We start from the raw sequence: 21,745 nt of genomic DNA on the forward strand, positions 1-21,745 counted from the left end.
CGCAATGCTCATTTCATCTGGTTTTTCTGTCCTTGCCTCAATTGGTTACTGTTACAGATGTTAATAAATGAGTAATTACCAATAGGATACCCTAAGTTTTTCCAAACTTTCAAACCCAAAACTTACTCTATTTGACTTAAGAGCATTTCTAAGAGCAATGTTACTTTTAGAGCATTTCTAAGAGCAATGTTACTTTTAAAGTTTAGTGAACTTTAAATTTGAGGTTTAAGAGCATGTCCAATGGTTAGAAGACAGACTTACAGTTTAACTACCGTGTTCAGTTACCAATCGGGCCCACTATATAATATTGTTTCCCTTCTTCGTTTATCGACGTTAGCATTAACAGTGTACTCCTTGCTCACAACTAAGTAGCTCATAACTTGTAATAGTTATAATACTAAATGTGATCTTATTAATTAACTGAATCAAACTAAGCCAATAGTTAGGAGTTCCACTAACATTAAAGAGTAGGCCATGTGTTTGATTTGTCGTCTCCCAATAGGAAGGAACCAAAAGCATCGGCTCAAGTGGAGGCCAGCAGTAAATCAGTAACCATATATACACACATTCATACATTTTAATGCAAGATAAGATAATAGCATTTCTGCCACGTGGCCTTAACATAGTGGTCAGTATCGATAAGGGTCTCAACACCTTTCTTTAATCATGTGGCAGTTAACGACGTTATCATGAAATCTGGACCCTCTGGTTATTAGGGCCTTTTCCTCTTGCGGTTCTCGTTATATATAGATAACCAAAGCGATAGACAAACAAGTAAGTTAAGAGAAAAGAAGAAGAAGAAGAAGTAGTAATGGCTTCCTCTATGCTTTCCTCCGCTGCTGTGGTTACCTCCCCGGCTCAAGCCACCATGGTCGCTCCATTCACCGGCTTGAAGTCATCCGCTGCATTCCCAGTCACCCGCAAAGCAAACAACGACATTACTTCCATTGCAAGCAACGGAGGAAGAGTTAGCTGCATGAAGGTAAATATCTCTAGAATAATTGCAGGCCTGTCCTTTATTACACGTAACTGGTGCATTCGAACATGAATCCCATTGAAAAGTGTATATAACGTACCTAGGATCAATAAATGTCCAAAACAATATATACAAACGTGACTTAGTATTCACCAACTGGAAATGTGATTTAATTTGTAGGTGTGGCCACCAGTTGGAAAGAAGAAGTTTGAGACCCTCTCTTACCTTCCTGACCTTACCGAAGTTGAATTGGGTAAGGAAGTCGACTACCTTCTCCGCAACAAGTGGATTCCTTGTGTTGAATTCGAGTTGGAGGTAATAAAAACAGAAGTTTTGTTTTTTGGATCTAAACATCTTTTATCACATAATCTCAATCCTGATTTTGATTGGAATTCTCACGTGTGTGTAGCACGGGTTTGTTTACCGTGAGCACGGAAGCACCCCCGGATACTACGATGGCCGTTACTGGACAATGTGGAAGCTTCCCTTGTTCGGATGCACTGACTCTGCTCAAGTGTTGAAGGAAGTCCAAGAATGCAAAACGGAGTACCCTAACGCTTTCATCAGGATCATCGGATTCGACAACAACCGTCAAGTCCAGTGCATCAGTTTCATCGCCTACAAGCCACCAAGCTTCACCGGTGCTTAATTTGCTATGACATTCACATAATAATCTCTGCTCATTTCATTTCCAATTGTCTGTTTCTTTTCCCTTTGGTTTTCTGTTTCTCAGACATTCTATATCGGATTGTCAAATGTGTGATTGTGAACATGTAATCTCTATATTGCTTCTTCGTCTTGGTTACTTTCCGATGGCTATTAGGTTTTCAACTCTTATTGGGATAAGAAGCCAGTCAAAATAACTTAACAAAACAGGTTAGATAATGTTAGTGGTATATTTTGTAGAATAAGAAAACAGGCAAACAGCAGTACCTAGGAATATAATTTCAGATGAAGTTAGTTAGGTCATCAAAGATTCAAATAACAATCATTTATCTTTTTATCATCACATTCACAATAGTATCATATACGGGTTTATGTTTATTTAATACAGATTACAATTCATTCATAAAATGGTCATCATTTGATAGTTTACACTTCTTACGTGGACTTTATGAGATCTTTTGTACACACTACTGGTAGACATTGAAAATAAGATACATATATATATATATATATCAACTACTTCCTAGAAAACAAAGATATATGTATCTTTGTTCTTATTTTTGTTAATTCTTTTGAAGGAAAAAGATAACTAAATTTTCTACTTTTCTATAATACCCACACACATTGTTAACCACTGGGGGAAAGGATGGTCCACTTGAAATCTTTGATGGACACATTTGTGGACGGTGTGCATACATAGGGCATGTCGATAAGAATAAGTTATCATAATATTTAACAAATACTAAGTGAAAATCCGCGTCTTGCGGCAGATGAACATTATATAATATATATATTATGTATTATATGTTCTTTTACCTTTTATGAAATAATAAAGAACAAATAAAAATTCATTAACTATTATGTATATAATTAAACTGGTATAATAAATTATATTAACCCAAACAATCATTTTCTATTTATATGGTATATAATTCAATTTAAATGATATTAACATATATATATATAATATATTTTAATATTGATATCTATCTATTAAATGATATTTTTACTCATAATGTTTATTGATATCTATTAAACATTTTCAAAAATATAAATATTTTTATAACAAAAACTTTAAATCGTTGATAACAAAATTTTCACTGTGAAATTAATAATTTTATTAATTTATATATTTTTTTAAAAAAAATCAATGCAATATTTTAAGTTTAAATATTAATTTTTCAATAGTTGTTCAAATATTTATCAAGAAAAACAAATTCAAAACAAATTTCAAAATTAAAATATTTCTGTATTTTATATGGTATATAGTTTAATTTAAAAGATATTAATATATATATCTTTTAATCTTAATATTTATTAAATGAAACTTTTTAATTATATTATTTTGTAATCATTTGTATCTTATCATAGCAAAAATCTTAAACAATGGATCACAATAATTTGAATGTGAGAGTTCTAACAAATTTAATAATTGATAGTCATTTAAAAAAAAACAGATACAGAAAATTCTAAATTTTTATTATATGGTTAATGTGGTTATTTAATTTATTTTAATAATTTTAAATAAAACAAATATGATAGATGATAAAATAATTTTTATTAAATCTGTATTATTAATTTTCATATATACTTTAGCCACATTAGAAAATTTTGTAATTTTTATTTAAGGAAAGAATGCAGAATATTAATGATGAATTATGATTAGTTTAATAAAAAACTTATTATATATTTAGATGAACTAATCTATTTTTTTAGGATTCTGAAACTTATTATGGTGATGACACATGTCTACCTCAAATGTTGTATTACTTTTCTTTTAATATATAAGAGATACACACACACACGTGAAACCCCCGCAAGTCGCCCTAGAGACCTTTTCTCTCTGGCACACCGCCCAAGGCGCCGTTTCAAGGTCACCCTCCGATCTCCATGGATTCACACTGCAAGGTCTTCTCTGTCATCGTCTCCGTCCAAAGCTCCATTTAAGAAGCTATGCTTCTCCTCGTCGGGACTCCACCCTTGTTAACCCGAAGCGTTTCAAGGAGAGGTGAAGAACTCTTGAAAGCTCAAAGGTCGAGCCTTTCATCTGTCTCTGTGTTTTCCACGCCTAGTTTGTTGCCTCCGGTGAGAACTCGCATTTCCAATGTCTCAGGCCCTGCTTTCGTTTCAGTGACGAAGAGCCCTCCTTCACTACCATCTAAGCCGGAGCCTCCAGATCTGGTTCCGGTGGAGCAGCTACAACACTTGTTTGAAGCTCTCTCTCCACCAGATCTGCCGCTTGAAGCTCTCTCTCCGCCAGAACCGCCAGACCCTCCTGACGTACCTGTCGTTGGTAATATGATTCTTTGCTGGTGCGTTAACTGGAGTTCTAAATGTTCCTTTCCCAGCAGGCTTGTCATTGTGTTTGTTGCTGCAACATTGGTCTCTCTTTCTCGCCCATTAATCCAGGTTTTATCTCAGAGATTTTCTAACTTAATGTTAGGTGATGAGTTGATATCCTTAGTTTGGTATCTTGAACTCTCTTGTGGTTTGTCTCTGTGTCTGGCCTTGGCCTTGGTGCGCCCCTTTACTGCAGTATGCAGTCCTTTTACTGCTTTATGCAGTTCTACCTTTGTGTTACTCAAGTCATTATCTGTTCAGTTGTGGCAGCTTAATGGAGTGATGCCTCACATATCAATTCATCATGTGAATCAGGTTTTGTTGGACAGTTATTGTCTGGTTTCCTCCTTTATGGAGGTTGTTCCTCTCCCAATTTCATCATCTACCTTGTGTGGTTTTGTTGCAGGGGGTCTAATATTGAAGATTAGAAATTCTTCTAACACTGAAGTTCTAATCAAAGGCTTTGTAGCTATGTTGAAGATTGTTGATTGTGCACTTGCTGCTGCTTCAATCCTGGGAGTTATATTACTGATTGTGGTCTCTAATTTCCAAGGCTTCGTCTCACTTTACAGCTCGATGGTCGTTGAGATCAGAGGACTTATTGACGTCATTAGTTGTTTAAGCGTTTTTTATGCCCCTATCCTTCTATGTTGTATTTGTTTCCTTGTAATAGATGTTTGTTTAGCCTGGATGGCTCTGTTTTCATGTTCCATAAACACTTTCTCCAGTCATTGAGAGTAAGAATCCATAAAAGTCGAGGTTTGTCTAAAAAAAAAAAAAAAAAAAAACACACACACACACACATATATATATATTTCTTAATTGTAGTTAAGTAAAACATTGCTGCGTTGCAAATGTGAACTAGAACATCTACATAAACAAGACCTTTTAACAACTGAATATTTACTTTAAGTAAATAGAAGTTTGTTTGCAGGAAAAAAAAGGAAAAAAGAAATATAATTTAAAAATAAGGAAAATTTTCTGGGAAGAACTTGTGATGCAGGTTTAGGTTTTCTATACAAGGAGCATGAGCCTTATAAAGAATAATGGACTTTGGAGAATAAGAAAACCGATAGAGATTTGTGTGCTTGTGTGATCAAGCGTTTGGTGTCATTGCTGTCCGCTAGGTGTTAACAAACTTTGAGAGAATTCTAGAATTGAATTCTAGGCTCTTGGGGATTTTTAGATTACGATTAGGTTATCCTAATGAGTTCTTGCAATAGAAAACAACGGCATTTTAGGAGGATTGTACTTGATTTACGGGTTTACAAATTAGTTGTATTTGTTTTTATTCTAGTAAACTGGAAAATAATGTTTTCGGCACTTTACTCTAGCCTCATTCACACTTTCAATTGGTATCAAAACATGTTTCCGATAGGCCTGAGATTTTGGGTAATCAGGTTCGTTCTGAGTAGTTTGGTTATTTGAAAAATGTATCCAAATAGTGTTTGGTCGATGTATTGTTCAGTTTCGGATCGGTTAAATTTTTTGATGAAACTAACCATATATAACCCAAAAATGGGTAAAATTTGGTTCGGTTAAATATTACCCTATTTAACTAAAAACTGAAACTAGACTTGTTACCCAAACGACATCTGATTAACCAAAAAAAAAAAACTCTAGAAAATGAAATGTTAAATGAAACCAGACTCATTAATCAAAATGTCAAAGCAAAACAAGCCAGGAAATAAAACATAATTTCCAACACAGAAAATGAAACAAACATAGCTCCATGAAACAAAGTTTTCAAATCACACCAGAAACAGAAAATACTTGAAGTCTTAAACAAGAAGAACACAAACTATCAAAGTACTTGAAATATTGTCTTTTTAGCACAAAATGAGTCAGCCACTCGTCCAGAGTTCACTCCTTACTCTATGTTGTATTCAGTTTCAAACTCTAGGATAAAACAAAGAATACCATAAGTGTTCAAAACTTCAATAATCAAGATTATATTTGGAAGTTCTGATCATGACACATTGCAACCAAACTCTAGAATCAGCTTAAGTCTAGTTGAAGATTAGAAATTTTTAACTTGTTGCGATTTTACCGAGTTTGGAAATGATGCTGTTGTACACTTCAAGTCAGATGCTGAGGTTGGAGAGTTTGACGAAGATTCGGATTCATGTCCGTCTGATTATTCTTCGGATTATGGGTAGATTAACATATTTAGAAAATCTGTAATCATATATTTAACTTTCAATTGTGTAGTTTTTTTATGTATTGGTTGTTGGAGTTGAATAAAATATTTGTATTTTTTTGGTTGTTGGCCTTAAGAAATTTACAATGTATTCCAAAATTATTTAATATTCAAAAATTTCTTTATTTCGTCGGTATTCTGTCGGTATATTCAAACGAAATTCCAACAAAAACACTTATATTGGTGTTTCGGTATGGGGTTTCATTTCCATCGGAATTATACCAACGGAATATACCAATGTCGTCGGAATTTTGTCGGAATATTCCGATGGAATTCCAGCGAATAAATGTTTCCGATATGATTCAGTTAATATTAATGTAAAACCGGATACCTATGAGGTCAAAAAACCACATATTAAGTGTATAATAGGATGTGAGTTAAAAATCATTCCATTTTTACAAGTTATAAAATCCTCTACAAATATATCTCCCATAAGCATTTATATACTTAAAAAACATATTTCGAGAATCCAACTTACAATATCAATTATTTGTAATATGATCTCGTATAAACACTTATATACTTAAACATGCAGATAACTCCTTCTAAGTTATCAAAAAGTTATAAAGTTTATTGTGGGTCAAATTTCAATTGTTTTGAAACCCCAACCCTCTTTTTAATTGGAATATACCGACAAAATTCCGATGGATCTATTTTTCAACCAATTGAAAAGCATGCAGAGAATATTCTATATTCATCAGAATTTTGAAAGTATTTTTCTAAAAAAACTTCTGACGAATATAGCATATTCTTGTTTCCGACTTGGTCAGTTGACCAATTAACACAAAGTTCAACGAAAAATATAAGTTCATCGGAATTTCATCGGAATTTTAATGTACTTGGGAAAAGGAACAACCAAAATTTTTGTGAACTGCCAAATACCAAAATATTTCGACGGAATTCTAACGACCCTTTTCCGTCATAAAAGTTTTATATAAAAACATATTTGTCTTCTTCTCTCCCTCATCTCTCTCTCTCTCTCTCTCTCTCTCTCTCTCTCTCTCTCTCTCTCTCTCTCTCTCTCTCTCTCTCTCTCTCTCTCTCTCTCCCTCTCCCTCTCCCTCTCCCTCGCCCTCTCTCCTCTCCTCTCTCTCTCTCTCTCTCTCTCTCTCTCTCTCTCTCTCTCTCTCTCTCTCTCTCTCTCTCTCTCTCTCTCTCTCTCTCTCTCTCTCTCTCTCTCTCTCTCTCTCTCTCTCTCTCTCTCTCTCTCTCTCTCTCTCTCTCTCTCTCTCTCTCTCTCTCTCTCTCTCTCTCTCTCTCTCTCTCTCTCTCTCTCTCTCTCTCTCTCTCTCATCCGGCGAGTGTAAACATATATAACAATTAAATTAATTTAGAAAACAAAATGTTTAATATAGCCAAAAATGAACGTGGGGTTTTAGTTGAAAAACAAAAAAAACATACTAACTCAAATCTTAACACACCGTATTTTTCTTGATGTTGAATTACCACTTGATTTGTCAATTTTACCAAAGGAATCCCTCAAAATTGTAACTCAAATGTAATACATTATACATCAAAAAGTAACTCAAAAATCTAAAAACTAATCTTACATTTAACCCAAACTTAATCTTATAAAACATTGCTTTTAATGTAAGGATGATTTTTTGGATTAATAACTTTTACATTCGTTAAAAAATCATAAAAAAATACAACACTATCTGACCAGCGCTAAATATAATTGGTAATCTTGTATCATTGCGATAAAGGCATCCGAAATTTCATTTAATTGAGAAGTTTGGTTCGGTTCAGCATGTTTATAAGAAAATGGTTTTTGGCTCGTTCTGTTCGGTAATCGGTTAGATCGGTATCAAAAAAAATTTTGTTCCCAAATTTCAATCCGAACTAACCTAGCTAACCAAAATTTTGAATCGAAGTAACCAAGCTACCTAAAATTACTCAAAATTTTGAACCGAACTAACAGAATTAACCAAACCAAAACATTGGACCGAATTAACCAAACTAACAGAATTAACCGAATTAACCAATTTTACCCAAATTTTTAACCGAAATATAATCAGAACCAAAAACTTTAGTTAGTTTCGGTAAAATTTTAAAAACCAAACTACCCAAATACCAAACTGAACTGAATTTTTTTTATGTTCAACAAGATTTTAGTCGAACCGAACTACCTGAATCCGCAGGAAGTTACCCATCACAGAGAGATGCACAAAGCATTACCTAAAAACGTTACATTTAGTGTTTTGGTACCACTTTTATTGATTTAGTTTATAGTTTTTAACTATTAAGTAACAGTTTGTTTTTCGTGTCAAAAAAAAAAAGTAACAGTTTTTATACGGTTTTACTTTTAACTTACCAATCGGACCCACTATTCTTTTTTTTTTGTTCGTTTGAATATGGACATGACCATTACAGTAGTCTCATTACTCATAAGTTAATTAGTACGACATACATGTATAATTCAAGTACATTTCGTATAGTAATTTCAATTGTGAATTTAATAATGAACCTAATCAAATTAAGCGAAACTAATTCATATAAATAGAAGGTCCGCGAACATTGAAATGTAGATCATGCGTCAGAATTGTCCTCTCTTAATAGGAAGGAGCCAAAAGCATTGGCTCAAGTTGAGACGAGTAACCATACACATTCATACGTTTTCTTACAAGATAAGATAAGATAATGTTATTTCTACACCTTTCTTTAATCCTGTGGCAGTTAACGACGATATCATGAAATCTTGATCCTTCGATCATTAGGGCTTCATACCTCTTGCGCTTCTCACTATATATAGATAACCAAAGCAATAGACAGACAAGTAAGTTAAGAGAAAAGAAGAAGAAGAAGTAGTAATGGCTTCCTCTATGCTCTCCTCCGCAGCTGTGGTTACGTCACCGGCTCAAGCCACCATGGTCGCTCCATTCACCGGCTTGAAGTCTTCCTCTGCATTCCCAGTCACCCGCAAGGCCAACAATGACATTACCTCCATCGTTAGCAACGGAGGAAGAGTTAGCTGCATGAAGGTAAATGTCACTAGAGAGTCTAGAGCTAGGCTTGTCTTTTATTACACGCAACTGGTAGATTCGAACAGAATCCTATTCAAAAGTACATTTAGATACCTAGAATCGTTAAACAGTATATACAAAAGTGAACTAATATTCATTAATTGGAAATACGTTTCGTAGGTGTGGCCACCAGTTGGAAAGAAGAAGTTTGAGACCCTCTCTTACCTTCCTGACCTTACCGAAGTTGAATTGGGTAAGGAAGTCGACTACCTTCTCCGCAACAAGTGGATTCCTTGTGTTGAATTCGAGTTGGAGGTAATAAAAACAGAAGTTTTGTTTTATGGATCTAAACATCTTTTATCACATAATCTCAATCCTGATTTTGATTGGAATTCTCACGTGTGTGTAGCACGGGTTTGTTTACCGTGAGCACGGAAGCACCCCCGGATACTACGATGGACGTTACTGGACAATGTGGAAGCTTCCCTTGTTCGGATGCACTGACTCTGCTCAAGTGTTGAAGGAAGTCCAAGAGTGCAAAACGGAGTACCCTAACGCCTTCATCAGGATCATCGGATTCGACAACAACCGTCAAGTCCAGTGCATCAGTTTCATCGCCTACAAACCACCAAGCTTCACCGGTGCTTAATTCGCGTTGTAAGACATTTCATAAATAATATCTACTCATTTCATTTCCATTTGTCTGTTTTCTTTGGCTTTTTGTTTCTGAGGCATGTTATATCGGATTGTCAAGTGTCTGATTTATGAACATGTAATCTCTATATTGCATATTTTCTTCTTGGTTACCGATGGTTATTATCAATTTTTACTGGTATAAGAGTAAGAAACAGTCAAACTAACTTTACAAAACGGAATAAGTAACGCTATGCATGATAATCTTTTCTAGAACGAAGAAAACATTGTTACATGCAGTTAATTAGTTCACTAAAGATTCACATAAGAATCATTGTATCATATGGTCGTCACACCCGCATACATATTTACCATAAATTTGTAAGGCTTCAACAAGATTTCAATCTCATCATTTGATGTTTCACACTTCTAACGTGGAGTTTATGAGACCTATATACATATTATTTGTATATTATCATTGGAAATAAGACATATTATATAGATATGGAACTCTATTCTTATATTTTTGTTATAATTGTTTTCAAGAGTTAACTAAATATTCTACTAGTGTTTCCAAAAAAAAAACTTGGTGTCTCAAAAAAAAAAACTAAATGTTCTACTTTATATATAATATATCAAAGCGATTTCCTAAAAAAACGTATGCATGTACATCTCACTCCCACACATAGTTAATCAGTGGAGGGTAAGGATTAGCCCACTTGAAATGTGTGAATTGTGATAGCAAATTTGTGGACGCACTCATATATAAGATAGGCATGCGGATAAGAGTAAAATATCCTTCTACAGTTTTCTTAATTTTTGAACAAATGTATTTTTTTTTTAAATGATACTTAAATAAAAAATTTCTGGGTTGCAAATTTGAACCAGAAATTTTTTGTAGGAAAACAAGCTAAAAATTCAAAAGTAAACCAAAACAAAAATTTCGTTTAGGCATTCAAATATACATAATTTTTGGTTTGCCTTTGGTTCTGCACTCTTAAATCTAATTGAATAGGCATAGTCGTTCAAATTTATAATATATTGTTGTAAGACTATTTAAGATTGTTTTGTGGCATAAAAAATATTGTTTTTCGATAGAAATAGTTCAAATATATCAAATGAATTTTAAATAATCCAGTTAAAGTTAGAATAAAAATATATAAAGTATTGGAGATAAAACAAGTTGTGGCCCATGCAAATGGAACTGACCGTAATTCTTTTTGTTTTTTACAATGAATGCAAATACCATATAAATGATGGAAGATTTCTAACAGTTAGTCTAAGTAAGGACATATTCAGAACATTAGCTCAATCAGAGGTCGATCAGACATCCACTCAAACAACCAACGGACTGACCAAGACATACGTGCATAAGTCAATTGTCCTGAATTCTGTACTCAATAATGTTTCAAAGCCAAGTGAAATTATCTTAAAAGCTGCATGATCCAGAAAGATATGGTAATTATAATTCTTAACATGTCCATCTGCCAGTATTAGCCTATTGAAGAAGTAACAGACCCAACCATGAAGCATACAGCACAAAATCCAATCACGGTCTACAATATGGTTCTCTTGCAATCCAACAAGTCCAATATCAAGAGAAACACTCACAAAAATCTCAAAATATTCTCCATTTATTCAGATGGTTCAAAAAATTTCCACACTTGCCTTGTGTGGAAGATTCGGATTTGACATCAAACCAAAATCAATTTTGGCAACAATGCGACCTTTTCAGCTTTTAGAAGCATTCTACAAAATCCTAAGCAGCACCATCACACACTAGATCAGGATGATCCTTAATGAACACCAATTAAACAACCCGGAGCTATTTAAGAAAAATGGGTCAACACATTGGTTCAATCAATTCCAAACCAAGATTTGGCGACAATGAGACTTTCAACATGAACCAAGTAATGCAAAAGACATTAGAAGATCATCCAAAACACACGTGATTACTTTGAACTTCACATGGACCGATCTTGCATATTTGGATTCATGCACATTATTGGTCCAAAAGCTCCAACGGCTCTTTCCTTTCTTCAGTGGAGTCTTGAAGGAACATGCAACGAATCTGAACGTTCTCAAACATCATCAGTTTATGCCAAAGCTTTCCAGAATATAAAGAAGTTACAGAATCCCATTCAGCACTATCCCTTAAACCACACGTAACGGTAGCTTTTAGATTTATTGATTTGTTTCCTTATTTTCCTTTTTTTTGAGAAATGAGCCACGACCTATATAAGCTCAGCCTACTCTCATTCTATTATTCTCCCTTGATCATTTTTAAAGTAATAATAAATCATCTTAATTTCTTCACAAAGTTGCGAATTCTTTGTGTTGTGCTATTCCGTAGTATTTGTAAGAAAATAAGTAACTAGGATGAACAGTCCAAGAACAAGAGAGAGATAGATTTGAGTGTAGAAAATTGTTCGTAAGAGAGAGAGTAAAGAAGGAGAATATTATTCCCTTAACTTGTAATTTCTGGTGACAACACATATTTAAACTAATCTAGATTTGGACAAAAGGTAATAATGAATAAAGACAACATGCATGTTTGTTGAGTAAAGAGAGAAGGAACAACTTCCAAAGTCATTGTTTTCAACGGTTGAATGGATAAGTTGATGTGTGGATAGGTTCACTTGTCTCCATTTATCGTGGATGGGTGACCGTGGAGATAGCTCGCTGTGAATGAATAAGCTTGGATAGGTGGCTGTGGATGATTCTTCTTCTCAATAGTATTAGGTGTGTGATTCGCTTGATGTTATTGAAGCCCACTAACTCAACATGTTGTGTGATTCAACGTCTTCTTTTTGTGCCAATGATTGAGCAAGTCATTCCTTATCCACTGATTCTATCTCTTTCACTGATTCAGTCTAAAAATGAGTTGTACAATTAAGGGTGTATCTAGGATCAAATATAATTGGGGGCACACACAATTTTTCCTTAGGGAAATTGCACTAGATAGTAAAGTTATCGGTGGTAATTGGGTATCTGGTAAAAATACTGTGCAAACTGAGGTAATACCAAAATTGTCCTCATATCCACAACTAAATAATACACAACGTCGACTGACACGTCAAAAGTGAAAGATTGACGCGACTGTTAAAACCTTATCGGAAGAACCAATAATGCAAACAACCTCGAAACTTCTGAAAATGCTAAAAACCAAAGAGGTCTGCCAATTCTCTTAATTCCAATATATTGTCTCTTCCGCCTAAACAATTATTTGTTAGTTCAGTCTGCCAAATTTCTTACATCCCTTTACGTAATGGTGTCTACAAGACTAGTAGATTTTCCAGAAGACATAAGAGATGAAACAGAGGTCGAGTTACCTCGGATGATGTTCGCGGATAGAGAAGAACCAGTCGGCGTGAGGGTCCTGACGTACCAGTCGTCCAGATCAATCAGCAACATCGTCAATGCTCTCAACGAGGATGAGATCCTATATCTGAGAGCTTCACCTTTCGGTAAACTATTGGAGATAGGCGAAAAACCGGCTTTTTCTGGTAGATTTGCTAGATATCTACTGTCTCGTCAACTTAAGGTTACAAAAAAACACGAAGCGTGGTTTCGTTTTGCCGGTCATCCTATAAGGTTTTCATTGCGGGAGTTCGCCATCGTCACCGGACTTAATTGCGGTGAACTCCCCAAAAAACCGCAGTTGAAGAAGAAGAAGAACATCAACGAGAAACCTTATTGGCCGCAGCTGTTTGGCAGTATGGAAGATTTGCGAGTTTCGCGGGCGGTGAAGATGCTTCGGAAAAAAACCGTTACAGATCCAGAAATCCGGATTAAATTGGCCAGTCTTGCTATAGTCTCTTCTGTGTTGCTGTCAACAAATATAAACATGAAAATGCTGAAGGAGTACGCTGAGCTTCTTGTAGACATCGAGGATTTTATGAGTTACCCATGGGGCCGTCTTGCATTTGATATGCTGATGACAAGCATAAAAAACAGGGATGAGATAGCGTTATCTCAGAATACCATCGCGTTAAAAGGTTTTGCGTTGGCTCTCCAGCTTGTAATTGCAGAAGCTGTTCCTTCTTTGACAGAAGTGGTTCAAGATGCGTGTTCTTCGTTGGAATCAGAAAGTGAAGATGAGGAAACAGAGTACCATGTCAGCAAAGCGAGGAGGAAGACATTGAATCCGGCTCACGCACGGGAAGTAGATAGAAAAGCTGAGGTAAGGTCATTTGTCTGGTTTGAACATCTGTTGATGCTTTAATTAACGCATGGGCTTAATTGAATATTGGTATGTTACGTAGGTTGTTGTCAGCAGTATTATCCCCCAAGATCCTCAACGCCCACTCGATGAATCCGTTTTGATTTGGGCAGACGAGGTGTTTGATAAAGAAGTCGAAAATCTTGTGAAGCTTATTAGTCAAAAATTTGTGTTTACGAAGGATATGTTCAAAGGGGGAGCTACTACTTCAGATGTGCAGAAGATGCGTGAAGCGTTGAAAAATGAACGGACGAATAAGCAAAAAAGACAGTTAGAAACAGAGAGTGTTGGCAGTGGCGATGACAAACTTGCATCTGTTGTGCAAACACTTCTCCAACCGGAGATAAAACGGATTGATGGTAATGTCTCTGCTGGGATTGCGTCGATGAAGGAATTAGCATCGACGTCTCTCGACTACAAGGACTCGGTCTTAGCCTCTGTTTTTGAAATGATAAAAGATATGAAATCTGAAATCCTAGGATCCCTAGCAGGGGGTTATGCTCCTGTTGCGTCACATGGACACCATAACAGCGTCTCAGCTGGCAATGTCTCTAAGACAGGTTTTACTAAACAACCTGAGCAACTAGGTGACCGAGGTAATGGTGAAGTAGGTTTTGAGGGTCACCATATCAGCCCCTCAACTGGCAATGTTTCTATTGCTGGTTCTTCAAAACATCCGGATGGGGGAGGGGATGATGAGAATGCTAACACAATCGACAATGTGTTGGAAAATCTAAGCCATTACTCAACCCCTCCCGAATCACCACAGATCTGCCCTGTAAGATTATCAGAAGTACATTTTGCAATAGCAAAGTAATCTCGTATCGGTTTTATATACCTGGTTAATTCGTTTTACCTGGATTCAAAATCCCAGGTTTCAAAGCCCTTCCGGAGGACGAAAATTCATCAATGGCGGCGCGTGCTCCCGGAGGTGTTGACTGCCACCAGGTAATTGCGCAACAACGTAAAGATATTGCCGTAAGCATTGACATAATGTAGATATGCCCATACTGTCATATATCCGTTGTAAATTCGGAACCCGGATTTGATATATATAATCCGAATAAAATTGTAACATGTTGATACATATATTTGTATCTGTACCTCTTGTCTTCTTTAATAAGATTCTTTTACCATTGAAGTTATGTTATTTGGCAGGATACGGACCCCATCTCCGAACATGATACATCTACCAATCCTCGCGGAGTCCCTGTTCCTCGTCCCAACAACCAACACAGTTCAGGATTCCGTCAGTATTGTCCGGTAAGAACTCTGTTGTTATAATTCAATACTAATAGCAACTAAACCGATCAGATATATTATTTTTTAATATAAGATATCAAAGAGGACGTCAAAACTACTGCTCGGTTATGGGTCACCCTCTGTTCCCGTCGTAGATAGCACCCGTCGAATGCATTGTTTTTCACACCTTGCCGCATCCCCCCCCCCTCACCTTAGATCAGATGTATACATATCAACACTATTAGTGTAGTAATGATTCGTTGTGTTACATTATGTGATATGATTTTTAACATCAGCTCTTGTCTTTTTCAGTCAGGGGAACCATCCTTCTCGTTGGGTCTTACTCAGGAAAATGCCGCTTCTACCCCTCATGAAGAAGATCCGATGGTAGAGAATGCAACCGAAGTTGGTGTGGGGAGCCATCATGACACCTAACTCTCGGAAAAGCAAACGTATGCGGATAGTTCCACCGTATTTACTAACTGGTTACCACTGCGGGAGTACAATCATAAATAGAGCCCGACAGGGACAACTTTGTGGGGGTAGCTACTATGAGATGTCAGTGATTCGCGAGAAGTATGTTCGTCTCTGCACGTTACTTAAGAAACCATGGTAACATCCTCTTTCCGCATTCCGTATGCAGTTAACACTAGTTCAAAAGCATGGAGATGCCTTATATATTTGTACATCATTTCAGTGTTATAAACGTTGGGGGAATTTCGGTTACACAGAAAGACATTCTGGATATAGCGGATAGAAAGCGGTTCTTACTGGGAAAGGCAAGTTAATACTTAAAATTGAATGATATATTTTTCAGGATGCTCTAGGAATTAATTAAAATTGCAGGTCGTAGATATTCTTATGCGGCTTGTCCGTTCCACCTTTGATATTCAAGTAATGGGTAAAACGGACGTAAGTGCAGCATTCCTGGACACTCGATTTGCGTCTTTGTTGTGTAGGAACTATCATAAATTCAAGATCCAAAAGAATAAGTCCGGATTACTATTCAGTAAGAGTCTCGTTGATGCCGTCATGAATAGCTGTCAGTGTTTCACTCCTTCAACGCGTTTCTACCTCCCCTTCTGCATCGGAAAAAAGCACTGGATAGGGTTATGTTTGGATTTCAGTGAGTCAAAGCTTTATGTTTTCGATTGCAACCCTGGTTTGACCGCCGAGACTGCTCTTCTTAAAGACATCCAACCAATCGCCGAAATGTTTCCAAACCTTGTGAAACAATGTGGCGTATCGGTTGCGGGTGGTGATACGCCCCTTGTCGTAGAAAGGGTCGAAGGGTGGCGAAGAACCCAAACCCTGGTGATTCTGGAATAACCACAGCAATAATGATTCAAACACATTCCCTGTTTGGGATTGACCCCTGCCTTGCAATTACTCCTTCGGTTATCGCGAAAGAAGCACAGAGAGCTGCAGTTATGTTGTACGAGTTCCATGCGAAGCTGTAGGATTACTTATTATTGTATGTTTCTAAACCTTGTGTTGATTATCATACCCGGAAGTTTGTTTCCTTATATTCTTCTCTTTTCAGTAATGAACTCGTGTATTTTATTGAAGCGTTAGTCTAATCAATGAGACTTTATCAATCCTATTACTATTGCCTTTGGTTGAACAGGTTATGAGTTAAATTCTTCACACCGGTACGCTTTGTTTATTTTTTGAATAAGTTTGAAGTGTCGGAGGGAAACTTGTAGATACATTATTATTTCTGTACATAACGTCGTTATAGTTGTATATAGAAAATCCGGTTACGGTTTCATAATGACGTTAGTATAAGAATTATAACAGGTTATTTAAAGCAGACCAAAAACCAAAATATTTTACATTGCATTTCAACATTCATAGCTAATATTACACAAGCTTTAGTTTGTTACAAAGGCCCCAAAAAAAGACAGCGGTAATCTTACACCCTTACAGATAGTCCATAAAGTATATCTTACAACCGTACGACTGATTTAAATTCAAAGACCAACTTTCATTCCGATTCCGATGTTATATTTATTCATAAACCATCACACTTTTCTTCAGCATTCCGAAGGTCTAGCCATTACTTGCCTCCCTGTTCAACAGCCCGCTTTCCATCAACCAAATCTGCTGCATCGATATGCGCACCCTGTCCCGCAACATCGGTCGTTCCTGGGCCTTCAACATATAGGTCATCGTCACCCTTAACCCTTGTCGAGGATTCACCTGTGAAGTATTGCGTTTAAAATATGCTGAAATGGTGCGATCACAATATAAATTCGGATGAAAATTTACAATATGTGTTAGAAATAGTATGTGTAGGTTTTCATAGAAAAATTAGTAGCCTGGTTATAAAAAATTGAATATTACATACCAACGTCAGATATGCCTTGACTATGCATGTACCCTGTTCCGAGTGTAGAGTTGTTAATCTGTGCAATTACCGTACCGCAGGTGTTGATCTCAGTGGAAGAGGCGGTTGGAGAAACTTCGAGAGGAAGTTGGTACTGAGGAATTTCCTGGTCCCCAGATTGTTGTATGTTTAGATTGATAGGTTGATAGCCAGTAAATTCAGACCCAGGAACCCCGTAAATCCTTTGAAGCTCCACAGCGTAAGTAGATGCCATTAAGCTTTCGTAATACCCATGTCTCATCTCCCAGTACCGAGCATCGTCGTAGCCACCATATCCAACCCTAACTCCACCGTACGGTGATGTTGCATACGTATTATGCAAGACAGAAATTGGAGAAGTTGCTGCTGCAGGGTACATGAATATTTAGTAAAAGAAATAATATTTTTTTAACTTGTTATATCGAAATAACCCAAAAAAAGAAACGCTGAATATGTTGTTATACTTTCCCATATTTAATGGTGTTATGAATCTTTAGTGAACCCACCATTCAAATTTAATTGAGTTGGAACTGGTATTGGGTCGGTAACGACCACATTATTGTCCGCAGTGGGGACGACTTGTTCAACAATTCGAGGGTGGACGTCGACATTCAGGTTAAGCGACTGTCTCGCTTTCTCAGCTTCCATGGAAAACCGATACATAAGCATCAGTTTTTCCGGGTCATTAAACTCTCTCACCACTTCTTCGCTGCACAGGAGGCGTCCCCGAGTCATTATTTCTGCAAGTTTTATATTTTTAAGTCTATATTTCACCAAGTTTAGCCGGAAAATTAAAAAATACAAAACTGTGTTTCATATTCGTACCATTTATCGTTGCAAGGTGTTGTTCCTCGGTTACACCTGCTCCAAGAAAACTGCGGCGCCCAATGGTAAAAGGACTCCGACATAGGTAGTGGTACTTTGCAACTTCTTTGGGACCAAACATTATACATAGTTTGGGCTCCATATGCCACTCGTGGACGCTCATCAGCATGTCGATATCAGGGGTTGTGCGAATTGTGTGGGGTGGAGTTGTCTCCCCATGTGGTTCCACCATCCATGGCGGTAGCTGGAAGGTGACAAGTAGGGGAGTGTGTCGTTCGATATTGAAGAGCCCACGGACTTTTAGGTCTAGCGAACCATATTCTTCATTTCGCCTGAGAAGAATGGAGTCAGACCTAACCGTATTATCTTCATCAAATCGCCACACACTTTGCTGCGTTTTGGACCACTCGCCTTTTGAGAGACGAACTAGACGTGCCATCTGCCATTACAGAATAATAACAAGAATTAGAATTTATAATTATTGGGAAGAAGCTGCTAAAGAATTCGTTGTTATAAGAACCCTATTTATTCAAACATTTTTCCTTAGGTCGAGAATCCCTTTTATTTTTAAAAAAACCTTACTTTATACAGACTTACAGTAATGTCAGACTTTTCTCCGGTTGCTTTAACTTTTTCCTGGTATCGATTCTTAAAGATGTGTTGTAATACAATGAAGAGGATGCATCTATTTATAGCAAAACACAGGATATACAAACCGGTATTAGTTTTGGTTCAAAACAAAACCAGAAAATCTGTCAATTTCCCTACATTTAATGCTTGCAGACAGTCTACTAGTAGGGCGTCATTATTACGCCGGCTGACATGACAAAACAGATTTAACTTTTAGATATATATTATATTTCATCATTATCGAAACACTCTCAATGTTAATCTTCTCATGTAAGTAAAAACGTGGCTTAATACCCACCGTAACAAGAGTGTCCACTGTTACGGTTGCAGCAACGTTGGCACGTTGTATAAACGTGGCTGCTTTTGGAAATAACGATTTTTTATTCTTCCTCATCGGTTTATTAAACTGGTTAAACCGACATAATAGGACCTAACCGGAGTGGGAACTAAAGTTCGCCGCCCATAAATGTAACGATATTTCCTTCTTTACTTTTACGAGTAGAGGAGTTGTATTATGGGATTAACTTGTACCTAGTGTTACGTTATATTATTAGGTATTGTATGTGTTTAGTGAGAATATATATATGACTGTGAGTACCTTTTATATCCATATTACATGTTATTTATTCCGGTAATAATCCCATTAATAAGGAGTACCATTTATATCCATAGTAAACAGCATTTATAGTACTTTATATTAACGCCTTATGTACATGTTTATAATGTAAAGTGAGATTCATGGGTAATTGAATTAGTAATTTCGGTTAGCTATTTCCAGTTCCTGGATATTTTCGTAGGTTTTAAACTCACTTGGAGAGTGTATTGCATAATATTCTCTCCCCTTAGAAGATTTAACGATGTAAACTATACACCATTTTTATTTATAACCGGTGATTTATTATTCCATATGGGATATTTTCTTAACTTTAAACTCATTTTCATACTGCTTTCGCTAATTTAGTTTACCTATCTGGGTTTCCTCCTATTTGCTAAACAATCATTTGTTTATGCGGAATACACATCATGTATTTTCCAATGTTTACAAAACCAGGTTTCCCCCACCACATAACCGGTTATATTTTGCTGTTGCAGGTTTTCTTAGCTATGGATGGATAAGTATATCAGGCTTTAAATTATGTACCGATAATGCTCATGCTGTATCAGCATAACACACCCTGATAATGGAAAGAAGATTTTATTTATATTACACACTCGGGAATATTAATACATAATCATGTCCCAACCCATAACATGGATGGTTTATACATCAAACATCCAGTCCTCCCCCTCACTTACATACACCTTCATCATCCGAGTCTCAAACTTTCCTATTATAACAAGTGGGAGCTTATATAGCCATTTTGCACGTCGCCCGGTTATGTCCCGGTCGTTTGCATCTACCGCATACTGTGCGCTTCCTAGGGCCTCTTGTCTGCAGTAAACCATTTGCACCATAAGTGCGGGTCGTAGAAATTATAGTAATATGAACATAAAATTACCTGATATTCCCCTCTAGATAAAATCCTGGTTTTTTTGGGTCTACCAGGGGGTCTCCTGCTTGAAGGCGGATTTATATCATCCAACTCGTTTGTACTGTCGTTCGAAAGGATCTCAATTCTTTCTTCTTCCCCAACCGGGTATATGATGCTCGCATAAGCTGTCTTGTACGTTTCCAAACTGTAAAAGTCCCCTACCAAAGAATCAACTCGGACCTTGACACGAGATGCAGCGGCAATGGCGTGGGTGCAAGGAATCAGTAGCGCTTGGAATTCATGGCATGTGCAACACTTATCGTTGAGATTGACGTGGAAACTTTCGCCCCCTTTGTCTCTCATTTCATATTCACCGTTTCGGATGCATGTCACCCCAAACACTCCACTTCTTTCCAAATTTGAAGTGACGATCTCCTGAACCCGAGGAGTTAGAAAAAGAGAGCCTTCGCCATCTATTTCTCGTCTGGTCGCAAACCAGTCCATAAGTTTTGCACGAATGTATTCAATGAGAGAAAGAATGGGATATTCACGGGCTTCACGCAACACTGAATTCCATGTCTCAGCAACGTTGCTTGTCATAATGTTGTATCGATTTCCTTCGAAATGTGATCTTGCCCAGTGCTCGAAACCAATACCAATGAGGTACTCCGCACAAGATGTATTGACCCTCTTTATTTCGTTGAAACTGGTGTAAAACTCTGAAAGTTTATACGCACCTGCAGTTTTGCCAACAAGGTATCCAAGATGCTTGTCCTTAAAGTATGTTCTAAAGTTTCGCTTCAGATGGAGGATGCATGCGCAGTGCCGAGCATGGGGATAAACCTGAGGTGATGAGATATATTGTAACGCGTTACTTATAAATTCTCCCAACATACGAATGTTAACAAGGGTAAAAAACAACAGTTACGTTTTTGAAAAATAAAACCGGTTATATTACATATATATTCCCGTATATAAAACTCCTCCGCTTAATATTTCATTGTTATCGTTTACCGGTATTAGTATTAGTAAATTAAAAGTTCACCTTTGCGATTCCATAGTATATAGATGGATGTCGGTCTGAAACAAAAACTAGTTCGGTAGTGTCCGGTATGAAGGAAGTCAGTTTTTGAAAAAACCATTCCCAAGCTTTATCATTTTCTCCATCTACAACCGCTACAGCCAGAGGAAAAACTTGATAATTTCCA

At 36.7% G+C, this 21,745-nt stretch overlaps 3 protein-coding genes across 9 annotated transcripts; all 3 read left to right on the forward strand.

The window, feature by feature from the left end:
* The first annotated feature begins 689 nt into the window (after nt 1–689).
* LOC103863779 (ribulose bisphosphate carboxylase small chain F1, chloroplastic) lies at nt 690–1,795 on the forward strand. 4 transcript variants are annotated; one of them, XM_009141530.3, is made up of 3 exons: nt 690–982; nt 1,157–1,291; nt 1,386–1,795. In XM_009141530.3, the coding sequence occupies exons 1-3, from the start codon at nt 812–814 to the stop codon at nt 1,623–1,625; spliced, it is 546 nt and encodes a 181-aa protein (XP_009139778.1). In that variant the 5' UTR covers nt 690–811; the 3' UTR covers nt 1,626–1,795. The 4 variants fall into 4 exon arrangements, with proteins under 4 accessions (XP_009139778.1, XP_009139780.2, XP_033146358.1 ...); XM_009141532.3 differs by having other exon boundaries at nt 783–982; nt 1,157–1,284; XM_033290467.1 differs by having other exon boundaries at nt 792–982; nt 1,157–1,306.
* Nucleotides 1,796–8,778: 6,983 nt separating this feature from the next.
* On the forward strand, nt 8,779–9,980 carry LOC117133689 (ribulose bisphosphate carboxylase small chain, chloroplastic). 4 transcript variants are annotated; one of them, XM_033290489.1, is made up of 3 exons: nt 8,779–9,163; nt 9,326–9,460; nt 9,555–9,980. In XM_033290489.1, exons 1-3 carry the CDS (start codon nt 8,993–8,995, stop codon nt 9,792–9,794), a joined length of 546 nt encoding a protein of 181 aa, XP_033146380.1. In that variant the 5' UTR covers nt 8,779–8,992; the 3' UTR covers nt 9,795–9,980. The 4 variants fall into 4 exon arrangements, with proteins under 4 accessions (XP_033146380.1, XP_033146379.1, XP_033146381.1 ...); XM_033290488.1 differs by having other exon boundaries at nt 8,872–9,163; nt 9,326–9,475; XM_033290490.1 differs by having other exon boundaries at nt 8,872–9,163; nt 9,576–9,980.
* Nucleotides 9,981–13,046: 3,066 nt separating this feature from the next.
* LOC103863873 lies at nt 13,047–14,817 on the forward strand. Its single transcript, XM_033289322.1, has 2 exons — nt 13,047–13,961; nt 14,044–14,817. Exons 1-2 carry the CDS (start codon nt 13,047–13,049, stop codon nt 14,815–14,817), a joined length of 1,689 nt encoding a protein of 562 aa, XP_033145213.1.
* Nucleotides 14,818–21,745: the final 6,928 nt, after the last annotated feature.

This window comes from Brassica rapa, chromosome A04 (assembly GCF_000309985.2).
Source record: "Brassica rapa cultivar Chiifu-401-42 chromosome A04, CAAS_Brap_v3.01, whole genome shotgun sequence".
NCBI lineage: Eukaryota > Viridiplantae > Streptophyta > Magnoliopsida > Brassicales > Brassicaceae > Brassica > Brassica rapa.

What these genes read in the sequence shown, in the direction of transcription:
- LOC117133689 (XM_033290488.1), top strand. Translation starts at nt 8,993, where the DNA reads ATGGCTTCCTCTATGCTCTCCTCCGCAGCTGTGGTTACGTCACCGGCT. An exon ending in GAAGAGTTAGCTGCATGAAG is followed by an intron (nt 9,164 to 9,325) that starts GTAAATGTCACT and finishes TACGTTTCGTAG; the next exon opens with GTGTGGCCACCAGTTGGAAA. An exon ending in TGGAGGTAATAAAAACAGAA is followed by an intron (nt 9,476 to 9,554) that starts GTTTTGTTTTAT and finishes ACGTGTGTGTAG; the next exon opens with CACGGGTTTGTTTACCGTGA.
- LOC103863873 (XM_033289322.1), top strand. Translation starts at nt 13,047, where the DNA reads ATGGTGTCTACAAGACTAGTAGATTTTCCAGAAGACATAAGAGATGAA. An exon ending in AAGTAGATAGAAAAGCTGAG is followed by an intron (nt 13,962 to 14,043) that starts GTAAGGTCATTT and finishes TATGTTACGTAG; the next exon opens with GTTGTTGTCAGCAGTATTAT.
- LOC103863779 (XM_033290467.1), top strand. Translation starts at nt 812, where the DNA reads ATGGCTTCCTCTATGCTTTCCTCCGCTGCTGTGGTTACCTCCCCGGCT. An exon ending in GAAGAGTTAGCTGCATGAAG is followed by an intron (nt 983 to 1,156) that starts GTAAATATCTCT and finishes TTTAATTTGTAG; the next exon opens with GTGTGGCCACCAGTTGGAAA. An exon ending in TGGAGGTAATAAAAACAGAA is followed by an intron (nt 1,307 to 1,385) that starts GTTTTGTTTTTT and finishes ACGTGTGTGTAG; the next exon opens with CACGGGTTTGTTTACCGTGA.